A 20,764-nucleotide genomic window follows, 5' to 3' on the forward strand; every position below is an offset into this window, starting at 1 on the left:
CTCACAGTAAAGAATTTCTTCCCAATACCTAATTTAAACCTAGCCTCTTCCAGTTTAAAGCCAGTAACCCTTGTTCTATCACTACACACTCTTGTAAAAAGTCATAGGAGAGGTGCTCCAGCTGTCTGATAATCTTTGTAGTCCTCCTCTGGACTTGCTCTATTACGTTGGGAGCCACAGAGCTGGACACAGTACTCCAGGTGGTCTCACAAGAGCAGCATTGAGGGGGGGAACACCTCCCTTGACCTGCTGGTCATGCCTCTTTTGATGCAGCCCATGATGCAGTTGGCTTTCTGGAAAAGTAATCAATGCATTCCAGGAACCTCCTGAATTGCTTATGCCCTGTGTTGCCTTTTCAACAGATATGAGGTGGCTGAAGTCCCCCACGAGGACTAGGCCCTGTGAACACAAGGTTGCATCTAGAGAGGGCTTCATCCACTCAGTCTTCCTGGCTGGGTTATGTGTAGCAGATCCCCTCTGTCACCTGTCTCTGCCCTCCCTTTAATCCTGACCCGTAAGCTCTTGATGGACTCCTCATCCATCCCTAGGCTGAGCTCCATGCACTCCAACCAATCACTGACATGGAAGGTGACACCTCCTCCTTGCCTCCAGCGCCTGTTCTTCCTAAAGGGCCTCCATCCTTCCATTCCAACACTCAGCTCATAGGAGTTATGCCACCCTGTCTCTGTAACAGCCCTGCATGTGCGAGCACACTGCTCACAACAAACAAGCAGAATTAGGAAAAACATTTTTTATAAACTGTGTGTTACTGGAAGCTGTTTAACAAAAGACTTGACATGGGTATTTCCATACTGCCAGAGTGTCACTTCTCATCAGGCACCTGCCACCAGGAAACTTGCTGAGGCCTATCTGCAATGCTGGGGCAGCTCAGAATCTGCAAAAAATAAGGTTTCATTGCTTCTTCCATATGAGGAATCTCTCTCTGGCAGGGGGTCTTCCCTAGAAAGAACTCTTATGAATACAACTGCACTGAAAGCAAAGAAAGGTTTTTATCAAGAAGACCCTTACCAAAAACCTAGGTTGAAGAGACCTTCAGGTCATCAAGTCCATCCCAGCCCTAACACCTCAACTAGACCATGGCACTGAGTGCCACATCCAGTCTTTTTTTAAACATATCCAGGGATGGTGACTCCACCACCACCCCAGGCAAGCTATTCCAATATTTTATCACCCTTTCTGTAAAAAACTTTTTCTTAATAACCAACCTATATTTCCCTTGGCACAGCTTATGACTGTGACCTCTGGTTCTGTCAGTTGCTGCCTGGAGAAAGGGACCAACATCCATCAGACTACAACCATCTTTCAGGGAGTTGTAGAGAGTGATAAGGTCACCTCTGAGTCTCCCTTTCTCCTAAAAACCCCCAGCTCTGTCAGTTGTTCTTCACAGGGCTTGTGTTCCAAGCCCCTCGTCAGCCTCGTTGCCCTCCTCTGGATGTGCTCAAGTGTCTCAATGTCCTTCCCAAACTGAGGGGCCCAGAACTGGATACAGCACTCCAGGGGTGGCCTCACCAGTGCCAAGCACAAGGGAAGAAAGACCTCCCTGCTCCTGCTGGTCTCAGGGTAAAGCCAAGGGCACAAATGTATGTCAGAAAAACCTAGAAACATTCATCTATTGTGCTTTTGTTGCCTTTCTCTGAACTCACTGTAATATGAGAGATGGTCTGGAAGCATCAGACATCCTGGGAGCAAGAAAATGATTCTTCATAGTTACTTTGAGAAGACAAGTTCCCTTATCATATCACTCTTGCCCTGAACTAGTAAGTCACAGACTAGGATTAAACTTCCAAACTACCTGAAAGATCAAGTCAATGGATTTAACTCTATAAACCACCAAATTTAATTTTAACTGGCGAACATGGCAGATCTACTGCTGCCTTTTTGAAAACCCAGGCCCCAGGTGTTAGTGGAGACATAGAAATAAAAATAGTCTTTCCATCTTCAGTTAAATATGTCCATTAGACACTATCCAGAGTCCAGGAAGTAAGTTTCATGACAGCTTGATCTGAAGATCCTCCCCATACTTTTGGATCAACTTCACATGGTTATGGTCCACTGACCATTGCTCTGGGAGGTGTTTGGGCTTCATGCTGTCCAAGAAATGCTGCCGCCAGCGTCTTTCCAGCTGCATGAGAGAGCGCAGGCCTCCTTTAGCACAACACTGCACCACCTTCAGTCCATGTGGCACGTAGCTCTCATTGCAGATCCTGCCAGGACACAAGCACAATTTATTTTCACACAAGCCCACTGTCAGACTCCAGATCTGTCTCCAGTGAACAGCAAGACACTGAAGATACTTTCAGCTGCAGAGTTTAATTACAGACAAAGGGCAAGCTAACCAAGAGGGAGAGTTTTAAGCTTTGCTTCAATGCCAGACTGCTTTCTGGAATGCAGTTACACTGTAAAGCTGGCTTCTCTGAACGGAGAAAGTGTTCTTCTTTACAGCAACACTAAACAAAGCTCTTAAGGTCCATTACAAGCTCCACAGGAGACTGCAAATTTCTCAAGGCAAGAATTATATGACCCTTCAGAGTGCTGAGCCTGTCAATGAATTCCCTGCCTGAATGGGTTCTGAGTTACAACACCTGCACTTTACAAACAACGGCGAGCATAACAAGGAGAAGATACTAATTTCAAGCAGAGACTAGACGCTTGTTAAGAAAAGATATTTAGGGAGACTATGAGAAAGTGAAGAAGAGAAGACTTCTGATATGAGTGTCCTTCAGACTCTTTTCCTGATCTGTCCTTCAAAAGAAGTATAAAAATGTTGGAGGAGAAGATGGAGAGCAAGAACAGAAGACTGGTGAGGAGGAAGAGAAAGAGGAAAAGAAACAAGAGCTGCAGTTCAGAGACCAATGGTGGGTTGAGGGGAGATGGTTATAAACAAAAACAAAACCAGTAAGAAATGCAATATAAACAACTAAAAACCTTACACCCAACCTACATGGGCTTGCTATACCTGGTTTCCAAATCAGCTGCTGCCTGGAGCATCTCTGGAGTGACTGTGTCTGTGTTATAGAAGTCCTTGATGCCTTGCAGCAGCTCTGCCCTGCGGGGGTCAGGCAGGCTGTCTGCATTCAGCAGGGCGCGCGCCCCCGAGCGCACTTGCCTGCGCAGAGGGTCCTCCAGGAGACGCACACCTTCCTCGGAGCCGATGGGAGCCCCAAACTCCTGGGCCAGCTGCTGCTTGAGGTGGTTGTCATAGTAATTGGAGATGGCATGGCAGGATGTGCAGAGTAGGAGCACATCATGTGAGTTGTGGTCCTTCATCTGGATGGGGAAATGTCTTCGGTATTCATGAGGAACAACATTCTTCCTAGAGAAGACAAAACAGAGAGTTCATTGCATTTGTCTGGAGCTGCTGCTCCCCAGTTCCTCCTCTTCCTGCCCCAGAAAGGGTCAGCTGAAAGTCCAGGTAAGCAAGGACTACCAGGACACATAGTACAGAAAGTGATTATTTTTATTATTTTCATTTGTAGTTCTCTCGCCAGATTTTCTGTATTTCTCTTTTTTCCTTTCCAAAAATTCAAAATTCATCACTTTCAATTAAAGATTCATACTGGGGAAAAAAAAATCAAGTAATGCACTATGAGAAGTGTACTTCTCAACTAATCAGTAGCAGACAAAAAGACAAAGAGAAAAGTCTTGTTCTTTTTGACCTCATGAGCTTTAGGCTCACCTAAACCTTTCAAAAATGAAGGATTAAGTAGTGGAAGGAATAATACAGCTCTTTTCGGAAGGGTATGCCACCCAGCCAGTGTGTGTCAGTACACTGCTGCCCCTGTCACTCAAACTGCAGCACATACATGTTCCACAGGCTTTGATCTCTCCTAGGATCAATATCTCCTGCCTCTCTAAGAGGAAAGGCTGGTCTCTTCAGTGTCTCACACAGCCAAACTGCAGAGCACTCAAACAATGTCCCAGGACATGAACAAGCACAATGTTTCAGGCCACTAACCAAGCTTCTGGATGCCAAACTTGATGCAGACCTCAGCCCTGTTTTAGAGGATGCATTTTTCTCCTACCCACTAAACAACTCACCGGATATAGGATTCTCGCTTGCCACATACAACACAGAGGTTTTCTTTGACTGTCAGATAATAATCAACTTGGGACTCGGGACGTCCTGAAGGCTCAAAACGCAGTTTCACAACAAAAGGTTCTGTGCTAACTAGCTCTAAAAGGATAAAGGCAAAGAGAAAAATACTCAAGACAAATTGTATTGGAGAGCTAAACTAAAAATGCTACAATGTAAGAGTCATCCTAGTGAATCCCCAACAGTACTTCCAATAAGAAAGGATACCAAAAAAATCATGCTCCATTAGGAACATGAGAGGAGAGAGAGAGGAGAGAGAGAGGAGAGAGAGAGGAGAGAGAGAGGAGAGAGAGAGGAGAGAGAGAGGAGAGAGAGAGGAGAGAGAGAGGAGAGGGAAGAGCATTTCAAATACCAACAGGAAAACTGGTATGCCTACCTCCAATCCCCTTGTCCAAATACCACTGAGCCTTCTTGCGATCACACGTGCACAGGGGCTGTCCATCTGGTGCATGCAGGAAGCAGTTGTCATACAGTGGAGATTTTCTATGAAACAAGGCCAGTATTACAGCAGCTATAATGGCATGCAAAAAACCCCATAGCTTTCTATAGCCCTCTGTGCCACACTGTAGTTCAAGCAGCTTCCTCCAAATCACAGGAGTACCCCTAAACACAAACTTGAGGCTGTTGAGACCCCATAGTCTGCTGCTTAGGGAAGCAGTACATCTGAACATTTATCCAGGGTTCACCAATTGGCTCTAAGGTATCTTTGCTCTCCTGCTGCCAACAGAATTGTAACTCTTGAATCCCAATTTTCAAGAGATGCTACCAATGAAGACAGCATTTAAAAAAATTAAATAGAAAACAAAAGAGAATTGAAGTCACAAAGGATGATGAGCTGAGAGTAAGCTCAAAGAAAGCATCAACTTACAGGTAAGGCAGTTTCAAGGATCGGCTGCCTAAGCCTGGATTTTAGTGTTTTTTATGAAAATTCTTCTAAAATTTAGTGTGAATAGCAATTATTCACCCAAGAGAAATGGTCCAAAAACACTCCTGCACTGGGAACTTGAACACATGAGTTCAGGAGAACAACAAAGCTGAGCTGATGCCCTCAAACACAGGCCCCAATCTTTGGCAGCGACAAGAAGTCCTGTGTGAGCAGTCTCTGGCAGTTTGTGGCAGTGTGTGGAAGGGCTCTGTTTAGCAGAAAACATTTCCTTACTCTGCCAACCTCCTTCAAACAAAACTGAAGCGTGGAGCAGGCTGGGCTCAGAGAGGACCTGTGAGGAACCGGCCAGACATGTCACAATACACTGCAGAAAAGTTTCCTTTCCTCTCTACAGCAAGATTGTACAAATTAGCTCTCAGCAGAGCTCTACCAGCTAAAAAGGTTGATTCATAGGCGATCTCCTTCCACTGAACATCCACAGTTCAACTCAGCCACCATGACAATTTCAGTATTTCCAACTCTAAATGAATAAACAGACTTAAACAGAAAGGAAGAGTGAAAAAGGACTTTTGAAACCACATCCAGTGTTATCACAGACCAGAGCCACATTGCAGTAAATACTGTAAAAAGCAGTAACTTTACAGATCTTTTATGAAGTCAAGCACAGTTAAAAACAAAAAATAAATAAACATATATGGGAAGATCTTAATTTATCTTGGAATGTAATTTTGTTTAAATTTTAATCCTCCCATGAGATGCAGTCTTCCTGTTTTGTATTACACAGCCTCCAAAAAAATTAAAAGAAATATGAGGGACTTGCTCTGTAAAACATAATACTGCTAATAATACTGTTAATCACTGCTAATGAAACCAATACTATTGACTACACTAAAATTTCTCCATTGCCAATCCAATTAACTCAAAAAGAAGAAAACAAATTAAAAAATTTATTTCTTTCCCAATGATATTTACATGTAATTTTAGTTTTGTCCAATGACAAATTTTATTAGATTGTATCCTAACAAAAGCAAACATACAGATACCCCACATCTTCCACTGCACTGAGCTTAAAGCAACTTTTCCAACTTGTTTTTAATTTAAAAACAACTGAACTCTTGTTAGCTAAAACTCCTAAGAATTTAAGATTCACTCTAAAAAAATGCCTGCAAGGATGGTAATCCTGAATCCAGCAATAGCTGCCTCTCAAGGCTAAAGCAGCACTTTAGCCTTTCCTATTTATTTCATTCTATTGAATGAACTAAATTCTTTCCTTTAGCCCCCTGGCCAACACAGAAGGGCACTGCTTTGCTGCTACCACAGGCTGTTCCTTCCTGTGCCCTCTGGCACCTCACATAACATCTCACCCCTACTAACCTCAGACTTCAGCTCTGCCATCTCTGTGGCCACAGTGACGTGGGATAGCAAAGGAAAAACAACAGTCCACGAGGCAGATCCTCATGAAAGGACAAGCTCTGTGCAGTTGCCATCTTTTCCTTGGAGAAGACAGGGCACAGCTGTTTGAGCAGCAGAATCACAGAACATGCCAAGTTGGAAAGGACCATCCCAGGATCATTGAGTCCAACTCCTAGCCCTGCTCAGGACACCCTGGACACCCAAGAATAACACCTGGAAAGCCAACTGCCTCCTGATAGGACTCTGCTCTCTGGCTAATGCTTCCACAGGGGAAGGAAGGAAGGAAGGAAGGAAGAAAGCGGCGGAAGGAAGGAAGGAAGGAAGCGGCGGAAGGAAGTGGTGGAAGGAAGGGTAAAACTTAAAGACAACACCTCAACTTGCTCATGATTGAAGTAGAGATCCCAGTGCTGCCCCTGCTTTCAATACCACCTAGAGGAAAATGAGGAAAACAGAAACAGGATCTGACCCCACGACTGTTAGGTCCTGTGTTCCCTTTCCTAGCTCATATGAGCTACTTTGTTTAATGACTAGAGCATGAGGCCACACTCAGGGTTTTCCACATGCAATGCACAAAGATGTGCTCATATACTCACCTTGCAGAATATCCCACACCCAGAGGCTTTCGCTTCTGCCTCCGTGGATCTCTCATTTGCTGATTGCCAGAGGGCTGGCCGTTCACCCAAGATTTCCGATTCTTTGTTTTCTGAGGGGAACGTCCCTCTCCACTCTTCTCCTCTCCTGTGCTGCCACTCTTTCTTCCTCTAAATGGGATATCCACCAAGCCCTGGCATTTAACCCGTGCTTTCTCCCAAGCAGTGACAGAGTTTTCACCTTCAGATGTAGCAGGGAGGCTGGTAAATCCCAGCAAATGGAAGAACAGAGCCACTGAGACCTGGGCATCCCTAGCAGCATAGAGAACCTGCAGAAAAACACAGAAATTAAGATACTGACAAACAGCAAATACTCCCAACATTATCAGTCGGGAGGATTTAGCACAAGGTACAATAAAACCAGAAGCTGGATTCATTTTCTTTTGAAGTTCACATGACGCTTTGCCAGTTGAGTGGCACTTTGACAACAACACCAAGTCCCCCAGGATGCCCCCAGGAACTGCAAGGGACTGAAAATATATTTATGTCAGACATCCTCATATCCCACCAATCCCTCCTTCATAAAAAGTTCCCTTTGTCACACTAAGAGTATTCGGCTAGGTTTTTTGTCCTGTCACTCCCTCTGCTGGTCATTGCTTATGCCATGCAGGCATGTGCAGCTTGACTAAAGAAACTGGGCAGTCGGGGAAAACTCAGCGCTCTAAAGCAGCTGAACAAGATTTCCAGTGTCTCTCTCATATTGCCGACTGCTACAGACTGAAGCAAAAAATAAAAAGGTGAGGTTTTGGAAACACTTCTTCAAGGGATCTTGCCTCATAGATGTTTCAGGACTAAAGGAAAACAAGGGTAAAGAATCCAGGGAGAATAGCAGAAAATTATCTTCATGGAAAAGGAGGGGAATGCAGGCAGTGAGTCTGAAATTAACTTTAGGCGCTGTCACACATAAGGTTTTGAGGTATAATTTGAAAAGTCTCAGATCTCCCTGTTGTAAAGTCTCTTGTGCAACTAATAAGGTTACTTTTCCTCCCAAAACAGTAAGTTGAAGTGGAGAACACACCTGATCTTGTGTCAGTTCTTCTGCTTCCCAGTTGCTGCAACGCACATGAGGAGATTTGTCAAGCGGGAAGTTCAGGACTTTTTCAGCTAAAGACTTAAGGCTAAGGCAGTTGTGAAGTAGATCCTTCCTTTAATTCAACAAAGAAAGTGAAACAAATATATTAAAAATGAAACTCTACACTCATGCAAATTCAGATGGCCTCATGCAGCCTGAGCCTGTGAGAACACAATGCACATGATGCATGACTCAAACACAGCTGCCTCTCAGCTTTACAGGCCTTCTCCCCCCCTCTACTAAAATGTCCTTTCTAGATTTAGTAATTATCTCGTGTCTGCAATATGCAGAGCAGGCAAGGCTGGGAGTTAGTAACATTTAAGGCTGAAGTGTTTGGTTCTGAACTACTCCCTTCTGAACTAAAGAGGTCCATCACATGTGATGAACCACTTGTCTGAGGGATTCATGTGAAACCCAAGAACCAGGAATGACTCGGAAGAATCCTGGCCACTAGAGACAAGAAGTCCATCCTCAGTGCTAAAAAGGCACCAACAGGTCAGCAAACGCATGGCTCAGATCACTAACACCACACCCAGGCACACATATAATTGTACATGAAGAATATTTGCAAGTAAAACATCTTGTTTCAGGAAGAGTGAAAGATAAGAAAATGGCATCACAAGTGTAATCTTTAAACAGAAGAATTGTTATTAAAAGAGAAAATTGGAACTGGTTTATTCAGTAATTTTTCAAGAAATCTTGAAATTCAACAGTTCCATTTACATGCCCTGTGCATGTCCATTTATCTCACACTTCTTGGTGGTATATTCAAACATCTGCTGACACAGTGTTCATTCTTACTGCATTACATCACTGAGCCTGGACTTCTTAAAAGCTGAAGCATGGTACATAGAGAAGTCCACAAAAGTATCAGTCTGTGAGAGAAGACTAAGGGACACAATTAGCAAATGAAATCCTCATTAAGATTTCATTTCCATTAAAATCACAGAACACAAGCATGACCTGCTCTTGGGCTGCAGCTATCAATGCCCATTTTCTAAAGCTACCCTAAGAATTCCAGACATACCAGCTTGATATCATTCAGCTTATGCAAATCACCTAAGATATATTTCCAACTTTCCAACAAATGATGCCTCAAACCCCAGATGGACCTACCTCTGTCTTCAGGCACTTACCGCTGTCTCACGGCTAAATACCGGAGATCCATGCTCCCTTTGACTGGAAGGCCATAATCATTAAGCAATTTGCAAGCATCTTCCCAGCATCCTACCCCAACTTTCAACACAGCACTGTCTGCCATGATGTCCACCAGGGTCTTTGGAAGAGTCTGGCCACTGGCAACAAGCCTGGGCAACCGAACAAGAATGCAGAGGCCACTGGAAGAAGCCATCTGCAACAGGGATACAGGATTTGCTTTTCCCTGAACAGACACCTGTAATAAAATAAAAAAATGAGAGTCCAGGTTACTGTATTATTAGTAATACCAGAGCTGAAGCAAATTGCTAAAAAGGCCACTGAAAGCAGGAGATACTTATGAGTTTACATGATCAAGTATTGTAACATGTCTCTAAAAATTCATGGCAAATTATGTGGTCTTTTTCACAGTATTACTGTGCCCAAACTACTTCTTGCCACATTCCCACATGACAATCTTTCCCCCTTTCACCCTTCCCCTTCATAACTGAGCTGGTCAAAGAAATCAGAAACATTTTTGAATCCACATCAACACAAAGCCACCCACTATACAAATGTGTATGGCAAATATATTGTTTAGCTGGAGCTTATAATAATAACTGTGGAGTGAATCAATTTCCAGTCAAAACAATGGCAAAGCCATGCTTTATAAATTACTTTAAGCCTGTTTGAGATATCACAGATGCAAATGTACAAGCAGAAGAGGAACTTTGTTTTCTGGTTGTCCCAGTGAGTTTTATCTATGTATCAGCATTATCCTCCTTTTTGGACTAAACATTTTTAAAATACTGTTTCTTAAGTATGTAGCTGGATTTAAAATAGTGTAAGCCCAAGCTACTTCTAGTAAATCACCTTTAAAAAGATATTACACAAAACACATAGAGCTATATTTAGCCATACAACTGTTAGTAAAGTCGATTTATCACAGGAACTCAGTAGACAAATACATCTGGTGAATTAAAAACTTAGTATATTTAAATGTAAAAAGAATCAAAATTAGCATCTGCCTCACTGCCATCATGACAGACAATCACAGTTTCAATAGTCAACACCGGTATCTGTTTAAGCAAAAAAACTGCTCCACCCTCAATGATTTCCTCATGTAATTTGCAATCTAAAGGAAGGAGAGGCGCTTCTTGATCACTCACCCACTCACAATCAATTCCAAGAACCGGCCACTTCTCCAGTTCTTTCTTCAGCAATGGTTCAGCATGATCCCACTCCTCCTGTTCTGAAACTATCACTATGTCTGCACCAAGGGTGCTCTCTATCCAGAGAAAGGTGGGAGATCTGAAGAAGGAAAGCTCCTTCTTATCCTCTGCCTTAATGAGTTCCTCATCTCCTGACTTTCCTGCTGCTTCCTCTTGCTGACTACTACAGCGTGTTTTTCCTTTCCGATGCTGGGTTGCTTTCCACAAAACCAGGCCCCCCAGTGCAACACCCAGCAGAGTCGCCAAAGTAATCGTCAGGGCTGTTTGCTTGGCCATTTTCTATTGCCCTTTCTCCCCCTTCACCTCATCCTCTCAAAACGGCATTGTGGGATTTCATCGCAGCCTGCAGAGAGAGAAAAATAAGAGAGGAAGAAATTAAAGACAACTTAATAAAATGTGTTTAGAGATATTAAACACACGTAATGCTATTGTAACAAGGTTCTAGCCATAACTTGTAATTGTGACAGAAAAAAGGTCTGGGTTCCCCCACTGGGGGCCTGGGGACAGAATGCTGCAGTGATGGATTGGGCAGGAAAAGGAGACTGAATGCTGCTGTTGATCATACCACTAAAAACCTTAAAGGGAATCCATTAAATTAAACTGGTGCAACTTGGTGCTTCCACAAACTCTGCTATTCCAAAAATAAAGTAGTCACGGTTATTATCAACACCTTTTAGTTCAGTTTGTAACTAGATCAACCTAAACAAGGCCAAAATGAAATTGCTGCAGAATAAGCATGTCCGTTCACGCATTAGTAAATAACGGGCATTTATTTGTCCACTACATTCACTTCCATACTAGGGTCAAATGGCTCTTCAGGCATTGAAAAGCCCTAGAACAGCAGCATCTTATTTTTAACATATCTGTCCTTCTACCATACAGAAGCTTAGAACCCCTTCAATAAACTGAAATCAATCCTGCACCTCCATCCCAACCCACCACGTTGTTTCTAAAGGGCTGTCCTTGTGCGCATTTCCCCACAAGGAGAAGTTCAGGTGTCGATGCTACTCCAGCATCCATGCTGCACAGCCGCTGCCGGCACCCCGAGCACGGCCCGGGCACCTGCCTGAGCACCCCCGAAGCAACAGGTCGTTCACTGCCACCCCGTAAACTGAGCGCGAACGCCGGCTGCCACGAGCCCGCCCGCAGCGACGGCCTCTCCCTCGGTCCAACAGCCGCCACCCCTCTCGGAACCGGGGAGTGCCTGTGATCGTTCTGCGGATCCCCCGCCGGGCAGGAGAAGCCCCTGTCAGACACCCCGGGCCCCGCTCAGCCCCGGCGGCAGCGGCGCTCCAAGGCCCGGGGGCGGGCCCGGGATCCCAGCCGAGCGCTCCTCCGGGCCGCGGCCAGGCCCGCCGGGATGGGGACAGGCGGGGGCGTCCGCGGCTCCCCTAGGCAGCAGGGGGAACGCGCTGCGCGCTTTAGGTTCGGTCGCGGTTATCTACCCCGGGAAGAGGCCCGAAAGCCGGGAGCGAGCATGCGGGAGGCCGCGGGCGCACCGGACTGCGCACCGGCGCGCCTGCAGCCGCCGCGCGGCTTCTCCGGGACGCACGCAGCAGCCTCTCCCCGCGCCCGGCCCCGCCGCCCGCCCGCGGCCCCGCCGGGCGCCTACCGATCCGCCCGCTGCCTGCGTCCCTCGGAACGGCTGCGTCCGGCCGCAGGAACGCCCCGCGGGGCAGTCGCCACACACACCGGGAGTCTTAGAGTGGCGGACGCTTCCTCTGGGCCGGCCGTGCGAGTGGGCGGTGGGCGCCGCCATGTTGTACGGCAGCTAGTGGCGGGGCGGCTGGGCAGGCACCAACGTGCCTTCAGCCGGGGCCAAATGCAAGAATACTGAGAAGGCAGCTCTTTTTAAAGGAGGTTTTTGGAGTGAAAAGTGCGGTTTGTTGTCGGCGACTAGGGAGGCCTTGAGGAGCGAGCCGCAGCGGGCGTGAAGTCACCCACACGCAGAGCACCGCGAAACCCCTGGGGCAGGAGGGACCAGATAGAATGGGAAGTAAAGAACAAAGGGAGCCGGGAAAATAAATAGTAAATCGCAGCCACCTCCAAAGTGGCAAACTGGAAGAAAACAAAGAGGGAACAAGTCAAATGGAGAGTGTTAAGAAATGAACAGAGGAATATTTCACTTAATCATTACAAGTGATTGTTCCCCCCGTGTGTCAGGAGAAATACGAAGGTTAGAAGGTTAGAAAACCCGGACAAGTGAGTAAACTCTGCTGTATCCAGAGTTACGATCATCAAGGTTTGAGGTCATCACTGTTAAAAAGCAAACGCGTTTCCAGCCCAAACTCCATTGCAAATGAGAGGATCTGAGCACCCAATTTCTTCAAATTCCTTTGCAATGCTTACTATCTCCCAGATTTTGTGCTGTTAGCTTTCCAGTGAGCTGCATCTATTGGAAGTAGAAACTGAACCCACAGAAAATACTGTGTTAAATCAATTTAACAATCTGACAGCATCAAATTTTGTTTTGTTTTAACTTTGCCACTTGTAGTCATCACGGTGGATCTCCCTAGCAGAGATTGGGTATTTAGCAGATATGTTGTCCAAAGAGTGCAACAAAGAGGCTAATGGCTGGCTCTGGCAAAAATCTTCTATAGAAGCTGTATTTTTTTCAGTCTGTTACTCATCTTTATTTTCCCCTTTCTTTTTTTCTTAACTCAGGAATGAGGCACAGACATCTTGATAGCTCACAAGGAAAACGGGTGATTTCCTGAACACTTTTCTGAGCAAATAAGGCCCTCTTCCTTATCAGAAATAAGATGACAAGGCTATTAAAGGTTAAGCAGCTACTTGTTCTAATGACCTGATCTATTGCCAGCATGATGTGGCCATATCCTACCGCTGGGGTAGGATCAAAGCTTTGTTTTCCATTGGCTTGCATCTGTATGTTGAATGTACAAATGCTTTATATCTTACAGTTACAGCTTCTGTATCATAAGTGTTTCTGCAAAGCCTCTCAATCTTGCTCTACACTGACAAGACATTTATCCATTTTTATACTAATTCACTGATTTACAGAGCATTGCAATCTCACTGCAGTAACTCACACCTTGTCTCTGCTTCATTCTCCTCTGGAGGGAAGGTCTGCATCTCCCTTTCAGTCACAGCCTGGCCCCAGCTTCTCTATCCGTGTCCCTGTGCTCCGATGCACCAGGCACAGCTGAATTGCAGGTCACCAAGCAGGAGCCAGCAGGACTCTGAAGTTTCTCACATGACTTGTGCTCAGAAGAAAGGTGCATCATATGCATGCTCAGAGGAGAAAGCTGGAGGGGTCTGGCAGTACCTGAGTTCCCACAGTCAGAGGACATGTTCTGCCTGTTTCTCTCCCTCTCTCTTTCCTTCACACATATCCTTCAAGGTATAGTGCTTTGTTTTGTATGGTCATTGGAATCTAGCATAAACCTGGATTGCCCCTTGGATAGATAGTCCCACATTTTCTGTTGTACCTGTGACTGACTGCTCCCTCCCTGCTCCCTTGCTCCAGCACCCACATATCTGTAATGACAGGGTCAGAAAATAATGGAACTGATCCATCTGTAAACTAGTTCAAGGACAAAAGGTAACACGTGGGGACACAACAGATGTTTCAAGGTGAAGTGATTGGAAAGAGAACCAAGAAGATGAATGCAGCTGGGCTCCAGGATCCAGCTGCCCTACTGTGGGGCAGGCAAGACATCCTTAAGAGAACTGTCAGAACTCAAGCACAAAATACTGAACAAATCTGCAAATAAATAATTTATTTTAGTTTCTGAATTAATAGAAGTGTGAAGTTACAATAGAGAAAATGCAATAAAATACTCCAATATTTGTTACACATGAAAATTATGTGAGTAAAAATCTCACAGAGAAGATGCTAGCTTTTCTCCAAGTAAGAGGATTGTATCCCTGGTTGCATTTAAAGCCTTTATTTTTCATGGCATCACTGACAATACAGAGTCCTATAAGCCACAAGTCTCTTTAACAGCTTGTCTTATACCTTCATAGCCATTTATTCAAGTATAAGGATTAAAATTAAAAACAAATGGAAGCAACTTATGCATGAGTGCACTCTGGCAAAAAACAAAAGAAAATGAAAGCACAAAAACAAACAAACAAAAACCTAACCCAAAAACAAACAAACAAAACCCCAAACAAACCACAAGTTCCCAAAAGCTGATAGGGACATTGCTGAAGATGAGAAGATAACAAAGTGAGTAAACACCCAACTGCTGGCTTAGCCTTACTTATAAGAAATTTGTTACAGCAGGTAACTGGAAGCCTTTACATGGTAAACAGCAACATTTACTTTTCTGTGTCTGTAGCCTGACATGAGATCTCCAGAGAGGTTCTGTCAAAAGACTAATTTTTAGCCTGATTTCCTAAGGAAAGAAGGCTTATGAAATTACTCTATGTTGGTGTTTCTGCCTCTGGGTCCCATTACTTCCCCTACTTTCCTTGCCAAAAAAGCATGTTTAAACCATTGCTAAATTCCACCTAAATTTGTACAAAGGTAACAAGTGAAATGCAAAGCCAGATGGATAAAACAGGTCCTAATAAAGCTGTCATTGATAAAATGGTAAGCATGTGCAGACACTGCTTAGTATACATATGAGAATCCACACAGCAGTACCACATCAGGACAAATCCATAGGAAACCAGGCTTCACTTGTTCTGCTGATCACAGAAAAAAAAATTATTTAAAAATGACATTAGCTTATCCTTTAGGAGGGAGAAGTCTAGGGTAAATGAGTCAGTGTTCAAAGGAAAATCAATGATAGTGGAATATCAAAGGAGAGAGGCTCCAGTGAAGATTTAAATTGCTGGTAGCAGACAATGAGCAGAGAGCTGCATGTAGTCACCACTAGCTCATTAATAAATCCTCTCTTTGGGGCCCCGTCCCAAGCTACAAAAAAAAGCCAAACTCACATTTCAACTCCTAATGTGATTTATCTTCCTTCTGTCAATGCTAGTAACACCATGACTACATATGCAAACAAGCCATTTTGAGCAGGATTTGTTTTAACAGGGTTGATACCAGGAAGGCAGTAGGGTTTCTTTCCTCAAGAAGTCAGAATGAGAGCAGTTTCAATCAACTGTGAAGCCCCATTCTAAAGATGGAGTCTCACACTGCAGCCAGGTGGATAGAAAGTTTAGCTTCTGTTGAAAAGGCAATTCTGCTTCCCCCTTCTCCCTGTCAGCATTCTTCTCCAGCCTCAATTCTGCAAATACTGGTGCCTGCTTGATTCAAGGAATTAAGTGAGCAGAAAGCTAGCACAGCAAAAAACTGGGTTTTTTTCTGGTTTAACTCCTTATACTAACTCATCATGCAGCCAGATCTCAGTGAAACTACATCTTAAACCAAAAGATGAGTCAGTGGTAGCTCACTGAAGGGATCTGACAGAGTTTGCAGGTTTTGCAAAGAATCTGAAAAAAACTGAGAGGTGTAAAATGCCAGATAATTCCATGAGGATGAGTTGTATTAACATCAGTCATCATCAATGTATTTCTTCCTTAATTGCCAACTCTTTTCATTGCTTATATAGAAAGAGAGATTAATTTCACAATTACATTTCTTGAAGAGCTTAGCCCAGTAGTTCAGTCCAGAAGGCACTCTGAGTCAGCCTCACTGTTTATGGCTGCTAAGAATACTACATCCCCCGTCTCCAAAACTCATCTCTCAGCTGGGCACTCCAGACTAGTTTGTGCTGATTTTGGCACTCATTGGGACACCTCCATGAGCCAAATAAACACATGGCAGATAAGCAGTAAGTAGCAGCATCAGCACGAAGAACAGGACAGAACACAGAGCCACAAAAAAAAAAAAAAAAAAAAAAAAAAAAAAAAAAAAAAAGCCACCTTTCAGTGGCCACAATTCATTGGATTGGCTTAGCTGCATGTTAAACCTACATAGCAGAAGAGCAAGCCCCAAGGGGAGGCATTTGAGAAAAAAAATCGTTGTTTTTCCTACCTTTCTGGTCCATAAAAGTAAGCAAAAGGAGAAAAGCACAGAATTTTCATTAGAGGGAATAAATTACACAAGCAAAATTATTTTTTTAAAAATGATATGGCTAAAATATGATGTAGTCTTCTTGGTTTACCCTTTCTTTCTGCTGACCCTCAAAAATAAAAAATATTGGTATAAATAAACAAATGAATAAAAGCCTTGACTCAGCTCCACTTTCCTAATTACGCATTCACTCTCTCTGACTCACTCCATAGACATCCAACTATCAGTGTCCAAACTTCTCAGTTTCCACTCTGGATTAACCAAAGCCAATCAAAGGTTCAACAGAACCCCAAAAAGAGTGTTTAAATATCATCCTTTCTCGCCTGACACAATCAATCATGCTTAACTTAAACACTTTTTACCTATTTAAGACTTCCTAGTGTTTGGCAGACTCTCAGAGAACTGTATCCTTAGTCTTTTGTTACCCTCCTACATTATCTCTGAGTTAGCTCTGGGGAAAGGAGCAGATCCAAAAATCATCTGCAGAGAGATATTAATTTATTTGTATTTCAGATGAGATACCTCTCCCTGTCCAAACTCAAAACAGAGTCTTCTCTCTTCTGTGAATGATTAGCAGGAAATTAGAGCTCAGCAGAGCTAGAACTCTTCCCTGAAAGCCCTCTTATTATCTTCTTTGTGAGGATCCATGGATAGCATCACCAGTTTACCTGCCACTCAAGCTTGTTTGTCAACTGTCTGGTCTGACTGAAATGTCTTTGTAGATCCTAGCACCCAGGGTATATACTTCCATGTGGCAGCTCCAAAACAGCCCTCCATTCTTGCAGCGAAGACCCTTGTTCTCTTGCTGATACACAAAGATTGCCCTAATACCTCTCCCTCCAGCATTAACCAACACAGCTCCTAACACGACAGCCGTTGACCAATGGAAATGCCAGTCTGACAGCAGAGCAAAACTGACTGTAGACCTCCTATTAATGATCAAATACACCACAGCCATCAAATGGAAACAACGAATGCAATTGAACAGGTTCTCCCAATTCAAATTGGTTCAGAAAAATGTTGAAGGGATAACTTTGTAGCAGTAGACAGTGAACCCCGATCAGTTATTGTCAGTCCTTCCAGAGGCAGAACAAAAAATCTGTAGCATGGACAGAAGCTAATATGAGAGTTATGTGACACCGTGGCCATACCTCATACAGATCAATTTAGTACTGCTGAGAGACTGAGCTCTGCACAGCCTTGGAATTAACAACTCTGAAACTGCAACCCAAGATTGTTTACATAGATCATTACTCTAACCGCATTACTTCTCTATTTTAAGGATCCTCCTAGTTCCCTCTTCTGTATTGCATCAAACATTATTTACTTACCTTCATTTCCAAGGGCATCTACAGCAAGTCACCACCCTGTTCATTATCTCCCATTTCCTTTCCAGTTGACTCCTCCACTCTGTTGCCTACTTGTTGAAATTCCAGGTAAAACATTTGTTGTGCTTGATTTCATGCTGCTTTTGAGACACGGAGGAGACTGTGAACATGCTGCAGATTAAACAGCTCAAGCAGTGTGTGCAGACAGACTCTGGCTTCCTGTGCCTTTTGAGTGCGGCCAGGCTCAATCCAATTTGGTCTGTGACAACCAGTCTCAGTACAGCACCCCCATGCTAAAATGTCCCCAAGAACAGCAACTTGATGAAGTTTGATCTGTTTGACTAACTTCTGTCAGTACATCAATTCCATTGCAAGCTGCAGAATGTTCCCGTTGAAGGACACAAAGATGTTACACTGATGCTACTTCAGTATGACTCAGGACAACAGTGTATGTGCTTTGGAGAGATAACAGCACTCTGGCTTTATTAACATAGACACCGGTCATTTTCCAAGGAAGATATTACCTGTATAGGCTATGGTAACTTCCTTAGGTGTTATATTCAAAGTTAATTCAAAGAAAGGAAGCAAGAGAGTGAAAAGAATGCTTACCAGTACAGTTTTTTAACCTATAAGGTCATGTCATTGAGCAGAAGAGATTGACAGTCTGCTATTATTTTTCTTTTAAATTCTGACTGCTTACAAATGTGATTTTAAAAACACCACAAAAACAAACAACCAGAAAAACCCCAACAAAACAAAAACAAACTCAGTTAAATCTTTCTTTAAAATCCTGGAACTGGGGGCTTAGGAAATAGTTTTATTTCTATGCAAAACCATTTAAGTACACAGCTTTCCTTGAGACTGGATCCAGAATGTGGAGAAAAAGCACTGGAGATTTTATTATATTGCATATTTATTTCAGTACAGAAACCAAAGCTACTCAAAGATACCCAACCTGAACACTACTTTAGGAAAGGGGAAAACGTGAAATCTTGCTGAGTGAGCAACAGTTTCTGATATAATTGTAATGGTGCAGAATGTCATGGCATGCAAGCAACAAAGATATAAAATATGATTTTATAGCAATGTCTGAAGCCTACCTGTGTCTGAAGCTAAGGTAATACACACAAACCATGATGGACAGTCTTTGCCTCTCTATATTGAGGGTGGCTAGACATGTTACATTGCAGTAGTTGGCCATCAACAACTCTAACTAGAAAACATCCTTATGTACAGTTCAGATTAGAAGAGATTAACTGCTTTGTTTTCACTTCAGTTGTGAAGCATTGTTAATTGTTAATGTTTACACTGTTAATGTAACTTTTTACATTCTTTTTTTATTCCCAATTAGAAGAGGAAGTTTTTTATTTACTTTTGTTATGTGTTAAAATTAAGGCTATTGTGTTGTCAAATAAAAAGCTTGGTTATGCAGGATTTGATGCTCTTTCTATAATCTTAACCAAGAAGAAACCCAAAGCACTTAACTGACTTTTTATAATGAAATAATTTCTATTTTTATGGAAAAGCTGTCACCAGAATATGGCAGCAGTCTAAGAGTACTCAGTCATCTTGCCGCATCACAGTTTATGTCAGGGACAGTTTTCCCCCTGCTTATTTTAAAGTTTCAAGACTCCTAATTCCCAGCAGATGCAGTGCTACACAAAGATGGCCAGGATGGTCAGGCTAATTCCTCTCACCTTCTGAAAACCGTATCTTCCCTAGGTACTGGTGCTATGGGGAAATACAGACCTGAAAGTTTCAAGCTGTTCATTTTGTGCGCAGGCAGCATGCAGTCAGCTGCAAGGTGGGACTGGGGGTCTGTGCAGCGCCTCAGGGACATCACTCTTTAAATGACACTCCTGTTGCCTGACATGGCATCAGATATTACCTGAGAAGTACAGGGTCCTGTGAAACAGAAAAGATATTCCAGTAAGGTAAAGGTTGGGGTATTGTTAAACAGTGAAGGACAACACAGGTCACTTCCACCTGGTTAGCCAGCTGCGTTTTGGGGTTTAGTTGACACTGCAGGGTAAGAGAAGAAAATTCATCTGTATTTCGAGGAGTCTTCCAAGGGCTGCAGAAAGATCTACTGACTCATTTGCGATGGGGCAACCCTCCTGTTTTCAGTGTTGCTCGGGAAGGAGCAGAAGAGAGCAAGCTATGAAACCCATAATAACTATCATAGAGAAAACAACCACAACAACAAAAACCCCTTCAAGTTCTAAAGCCATAATGCTTTGAATTCCCGTAGAAATCACTCAGCATTTACAGAGGACAAGCCCCACTTCAAACCGCCCCCGCACTTGAGCTGTTTTCCCCCTCATCTTCCCTCCGGTGCGTTGCCCGCCCGTTTCCTCAAGGCGGGCCGGCCGTGGCTCCGGAGCGCTCCCTTCCCATTCACCGCTCGGCGGGAGCACCTGCCCGCCCGCCGCCGCCTCCCCGCCGGCCGCGGGGCTGCAGGCGGCACAGGTCACTCAGCCGGGCCGGCTGAGCGGCGGCGGGACGCGTCCTCCCGCGGCTCCTCCGAGTGACAGGCGTACCCGTTCTCCGGCAGGTCCTCCGAGTGGCGAACGTGTCCTTCCCCCAAAAGGTCCCCGGAGCGGCGAGCGTGTCCGGCCCCCTCCAAGTTCCCGCAGCGGCGAATGTGTCCTTGCCCCAGGAGGTCCTTGGAGTGGCGAACGTGTCCGTCCGTGCCCGGAGTGGCGAACGTTACCGTCCCCCCGCAGGGGCGAGTGTGTCTGTCCCCCCGCGCCGCTCCAGCAGCGAGTTAACCGGCGGCGGCGCCACGCTAGAGCCGGGCCGGGAGGCGAGGGCTGCAGCTGAGGATCAGCTGCTGAGGGAAGCGGGGAGGAGCCAGCGGGATCAGGAAGCGGCGGAGTGTCTAACACCTCTCTGCCATGGCTGGCTAAAGAAAAATCATCATAACCATAACAAGGGGGGAAGCGG

At 44.4% G+C, this 20,764-nt stretch overlaps 1 protein-coding gene across 8 annotated transcripts; it reads right to left on the bottom strand.

Moving 5' to 3' along the window:
• Nucleotides 1-1,834: 1,834 nt before the first annotated feature.
• EXD2 (exonuclease 3'-5' domain containing 2) lies at nt 1,835-20,716 on the bottom strand. 8 transcript variants are annotated; one of them, XM_059849702.1, is made up of 10 exons: nt 20,359-20,716; nt 19,568-19,723; nt 10,439-10,844; nt 9,272-9,528; nt 8,082-8,208; nt 7,007-7,332; nt 4,491-4,597; nt 4,060-4,195; nt 2,978-3,334; nt 1,835-2,225 (listed from the first exon to the last, which is right to left on the bottom strand). In XM_059849702.1, the coding sequence occupies exons 3-10, from the start codon at nt 10,775-10,777 to the stop codon at nt 2,009-2,011; spliced, it is 1,866 nt and encodes a 621-aa protein (XP_059705685.1). In that variant the 5' UTR covers nt 10,778-10,844; nt 19,568-19,723; nt 20,359-20,716; the 3' UTR covers nt 1,835-2,008. The 8 variants fall into 8 exon arrangements, with proteins under 8 accessions (XP_059705685.1, XP_059705683.1, XP_059705688.1 ...); XM_059849700.1 differs by having other exon boundaries at nt 17,822-19,723; XM_059849705.1 differs by lacking the exons at nt 19,568-19,723; nt 20,359-20,716 and adding an exon at nt 12,114-12,451 and having other exon boundaries at nt 3,128-3,334.
• Nucleotides 20,717-20,764: the final 48 nt, after the last annotated feature.

This window comes from Haemorhous mexicanus, chromosome 6 (assembly GCF_027477595.1).
Source record: "Haemorhous mexicanus isolate bHaeMex1 chromosome 6, bHaeMex1.pri, whole genome shotgun sequence".
NCBI classification, from domain to species: domain Eukaryota; kingdom Metazoa; phylum Chordata; class Aves; order Passeriformes; family Fringillidae; genus Haemorhous; species Haemorhous mexicanus.

Coding starts and splice junctions, on each gene's coding strand:
- EXD2 (XM_059849702.1), bottom strand. CDS start 10,777: ATGGCCAAGCAAACAGCCCTGACGATTACTTTGGCGACTCTGCTGGGT. Junction 8,209..9,271: donor TATTTAGCCGTGAGACAGCG/GTAAGTGCCTGA, acceptor GTTGAATTAAAG/GAAGGATCTACTTCACAACT. Junction 3,335..4,059: donor AAGCGAGAATCCTATATCCG/GTGAGTTGTTTA, acceptor TGTCTTCTCTAG/GAAGAATGTTGTTCCTCATG.